This window comes from Monopterus albus, unplaced genomic scaffold, assembly GCF_001952655.1.
Source record: "Monopterus albus unplaced genomic scaffold, M_albus_1.0 scaffold13.1, whole genome shotgun sequence".
In the NCBI taxonomy this organism is placed as follows: domain Eukaryota; kingdom Metazoa; phylum Chordata; class Actinopteri; order Synbranchiformes; family Synbranchidae; genus Monopterus; species Monopterus albus.
Window position 1 is genome coordinate 405128 of NW_018127893.1, and position 5073 is coordinate 410200.

The window sequence follows — 5073 nt, forward strand, 5'->3', positions numbered from 1 at the left end:
GAGCTTGTAAAAAATAGGCCGGCCATGACAGCTCCCTGAAGCGAAGCCACCACAAGTTGATCGCCCCCATGTTGGCACAAAAGGAAATGTCAGTTCATCACCAGAGTCGTTAGGATTTACCATCTGGGCACCATCAACGTTTGAACAAAATTTCACATAATACCTTAAGCGTTTTCTGCAGGTTTCATCAGTATGTGTGGCATTACCTGATGTTTTGATGGACGTAGCTTCGGTTCTGGTGTGACGTCAGTCTGCCTCGGGGGACATGGATAGAGAGAACAAATGTTACTCACAATAAGATGATGCCGCTCTCACCCACAACACATATAAACATTCAATAATTTCACAGAAATCAAAAAACACAAGCGCCATGTATGCAAACACTGCAGTTTAACATTTAGCCTCAAGTGCAAGGTGCACATTTTTGCAACATTTTAATTTTTCTTCATTAATGTTTTCAACACAGAGAATATTCAATGTGGAGAGGTGCAAGAGTCATTGCGGAGTTCACGTAAACAAATTACTCCTGCTCTGTGCCTCCTGTGTCATATGTGAGGAGCCCCGAAACAGCACCTCCAGCTTAATAGCCCTGGCTTCTATGATGTAAAGTTAGGGCCAAGGCCTGCTCTATCACCGGAGGGAAGGCTGATGTGGCTGCAGTATGTATGTTTACAAATGAGAAGAGGGGGACAATTTGAGTGTAAGAGAGAGAGAGGAGTCCGAGTGTGTGAATGAACTACAGTATGACACAGTAACAGACCAAGAAGAGTTAAGTTAAATTAGTGCATTGTGCTGCTTTTTATACAGATTTTTACAGCTAGAGGGGATTAAAGAACAATACGGTGTCCTTTCTGAAAATCTCAATAAATCTAATGTGTACAAATGAATTCCTGATAGACTGTAAAACAATTCATATGTTAACCAGCACGGCTCATCTCAGACTGCAGGCTACATAAAGCTCACAACCCTAACAGGCACATGCTACAATAAGGCTCCATCAGGGCAGCCTTTTAACAGGCAGCATGTTCCATGACCTCAACACCCATAAATCACATGACAGGTGTGTAGGCACAGGGTATCAAGAGCTGTGCAGGGCGCACACTGAGCGAAGTCTCTATGTTGCATAATCAATAGATATAAAAATAAATGGCCTGACCGTTATTCTCTCCCTGCTACCACTTTCTAATAAAATCCCAGTAATGCATATTTCATTTACTTTTATACTTATTGATTACCTGTACTCCAGTTAGTAAATCACGCGTCTATCGATCCCTCAATCGTACCTCTGTCGGACAGCACATAACCAGCCATTTGCGCCCCTGATAAAGAGCTCAGGCATTGAACTCCTCACAGTAAATCTTTGCAAACTAACTTTTTAATTCCAAAATCGATCCACGTTTAAACGTCGCATTATTTCACGAGGCACGCCTGCGGTATTAAAAGTAATACCCTGATGCATTTGGTCTTAATGTGTTAAGGTCCATCCCTCCTATCTCTTCCTTCATTACACCAAGGCCGAGGCACTCAGGGCCCCTGCAGCCCAGAGGGAGGTGAGGGCCCTACCCTGCTGCTGAGAGATGAGAGGTAGAGCCACTGTGGGGCCGCCAGGAGCCCAGTAAGACACACAGCACAACGCTAATCAAACATGAGAATATCATCAGCTGGCTCATTAACTGAGGCAAAACACCACACACTTCAGAGCAGAATCTAAAGGTGTTTTATAGGCATGGCTCAGAGATAAAAGGAAAGAAATGATTTAAAAAAAAACACACAACACTGTTTTTATTATTTAACATCTGTTACTTCATCAGCTTTAACAGTGTGACAGATGTTGGCCAGTTGTTTTTTTCCCTAAATTTACTGAAACTGTGATGAGAAAACAAAAAACGACTTGGAAGAAGACAAGTAATGAACAAAAAAGTCATGTGTATTGAAGACAGTCGACAACAAGTAAATTCCACCAAAGACGCAAGGACACAGGAAAAAGTCTCCAAGATAGATTTTTCAGGTCATATGAGACACTTTTAAATGCAGTGCAGTCCCTTAGGGTTACAGAGTAAAACAGCACTGACACAGGGTCAATTGTATTTTGGGCAACCACATCCAAAAGCAAATCTATCAATTAAAAATAATAAATCAAAAGAGGAGTGTGGAGCTGCAGTTACAAAATGGCCATCTATTTTCATTAGGGTAAATGGCGCTTCAGGTGTGAGCAGGATCTCAAGATTAATAGAGGTATTCAAATGAATCAGAAAGGATTAGGGTCTCCAGGGAACATAATCAATAGCTTCAAATCAATAATCAATAGGCCACTCACACCAATATACTAACTGCTGACACCGAGATCTCACGATTAAAATGAAAACTGGGAAGGGAGTGGCGTAAGACTATGATTTATCTCACAGCGCAGGTGTCATTTAGAAATAAACAAGTCAGTAGATAAAAGTTGCTGCTGCCTGGCTCAGGTGGGAGACAGCTATGCATTTTAACGTGGCCACCGGTCCTGAGCATTACAGCCAAATCCCACAAAGCATCACAGCTATTCACGCGCCAATACCGGGATAAACAGCATGCAGCCTCATACAGCCTTTATTACTTAATGTCAAATCTCTGATTGTTGCCGTCGACTGGTTGCAAACAGGAGATGACAGCTTTTATTAATACAGTATCATTTCAACCTGGCTGCAGTATAAGATTAATGTTTGCACTGTGCCCACAGAAAAAAACACTTTTCTCTCAAGGGTGTTTGGAAACAGAGAAAAGTCAGACGTACAGGGGCTCGGCACTGGAAATTGATCACCCAGGTGAAATGTACACAAGAAATCAAAATACAGTGAAGTGAACTCATGAGTGGACATTTTAAATCACACATTAATGATTGTGGCGTTTCTCGCCGCTAAGCAAAACCATTTTCTAATTGTCTAGGTGTAATTTGGAGGAAGTTGAAGGAAGTAAACGGGTGCCATATGTATGGGGGGCTGGGTCGTAAGGACAGAGCAGCCAACTCACTGGAGAGTAGATTTGAGCAGCTTTGGGAGATAGATTCAGCTCGTGCTGTCCAACGGGACACATCAGAAGCCCCTCTCGTCAATCCCCCCTCTCTCCCTCATTCATTTGGGAGTATGATTTATACTTTTTGAAGTGAAGGGTCTTGAATCCCACTATAAAGGAATTAAGAGCTTTCCCCTGAGTCCGCCATTCAAATGAGAGCATGGCAGGGATATGACGGCTTTTTAATAGAGAGAAATTAGTATTCACAATGCCTCAAACTGGAATCTGAAGGAACCTTTCAGGTGGAGAAGAAAGGACCAGTTTAGAAAAGAAAGCCCTAAGAAGTCGGGGGCTTTTCATAACAATCGTGTTTTTGCCCCTCATCAAGGAGTGCTGGAGCGCTCTGTGAAATAACCCAAGAGAGGGGAGGAAAAAGAGCATGTGTGAAACAAAATTAAGAATGCGCCGTAAATAGGCAGAGTGGAAACAATACAATGAGGAGTCCCACTGTCTCGAGGCCAAGGGGGCTGTTTGGCTCCTCAATAGTCCCCCACGCAGATCCAACAGTTCAGGGGATGACTGGAAGCGATGTGATGCTTTGACAAACATCTTTTGGATAAAACTTTTTTTTTATGGTTTTGTGCAGTCCCAGAAATGCAGGGATTGGAATCTGCATTACAACTATGTCAACACAGTATTTCTCTATTTGGGAACAATGACCTTGAAAACTATTAACTTAAAGTGTTACTGCATCCATCTGTAGCTTGTGTGTCACTTCAGATGAGCCTTGGGACCAGGACTGCCATGAACACTAATGTTGGGTTGTGTTTCCTGGAGCCTCTGACCCTAACTTTATGCTTGTAAATATGATTTTGTACAAATGATGTTTCAGAAATCGGCTACAGAAATTATACATTACGTATGTAAAACCTGGTAAAATACAATGAATTTTCATATGGTGAATTTCTTTTTTACATAATGCTATTACATTTAATACATAAATTTCTCTTACTGGAGTTTTAAAGCAGTTTGTTATAGAGAAGGCTAACAGGAAATAGACCTAACGCCACCAGTAGGCGGGATAACATACAATACTGTACATCTCTCAGTGAAAAGACAACGGTTTTACATACTGAATATACCATGTAAAACATAATAAGGAATGGTGCTTTACCATCAAGTATAAATTAAAGATTAAATGTTCCTGCACTGGGGTTGTAAGGTGAATATTTCAGTCTTGAAACATGCCTTGAATTCACCAATTAATACAACAAAAGAGGGCAAGCAATGGACATGCATTTAAGTGCCCCCCCCCAATGCCAGACCACATACTGCATCAATTACAACATCATGGCTGCGTAGAAGAAGGATCCGGGTACTGAAATGGCTAGCCTGCAGTCCAGACCTGTCACCCATAGAAAACATTTGGCGCATCATAAAGAGGAAGATGCGACAAAAAAGACCTAAGACAGTTGAGCAACTGGAAGCCTGTATTTTTTTTTAGGGACTAATCTTACTTTGCTGGAGGAGGAGGCGGTTTGGAGCCACTGACCACAGCCCACTCACAGTGTCTGAAGCATCACTTTAGCATAGACTGCTTTTGTTAGCAGCGACCTGTCCTCTGCACCTGACTCATTTATAAGTGACTCTATTAATATATTGAACTTTGATCAAAAAGACAGAACGGTGTCTCCAATAAGCCCTTGAGAGGCTGCTTTATTTAACTACCATTTAACTAACATCTACTACTTGTGCCTGTAGACTGAGCAGCAACATCTGAGATGGGAGTTCTCTGACACCATGTCAATAGTACACGTGGGAAACAGGCTCAAAGGGTTTGACTGGAAATTGAAAGTATCAATAACATTTATAGTTAGCATTTTTACTACAAACCCGATTCCAAAAAAGTTGGGACACTGTACAAAATGTGAATAAAAACAGAATGCAATGATGTGGAAGGTTGAAATTCCAGTATTTTATTCAGAATAGAATATAGATAACATATCAAATGTTGAAAGTGAGACATTTTGAAATGTCATGACAAATATTGGCTCATCTTGGATTTCATGGGAGCTACACATT

General features: G+C 41.4%; 1 protein-coding gene across 5 annotated transcripts in view; it reads right to left on the reverse strand.

Annotated features, from left to right (window-relative positions):
* Positions 1–5073, reverse strand: part of LOC109955201 (G patch domain-containing protein 2-like) — a 23608-nt gene that overhangs the window by 5729 nt on the left and 12806 nt on the right. For 2 of the 5 annotated variants that reach the window (XM_020591124.1, XM_020591123.1), the window contains exon 8: positions 207–251. In XM_020591124.1, the coding sequence (XP_020446780.1) occupies positions 207–251 (45 nt within the window). The other 3 variants (XM_020591126.1, XM_020591128.1, XM_020591127.1) reach the window with 3 other exon arrangements.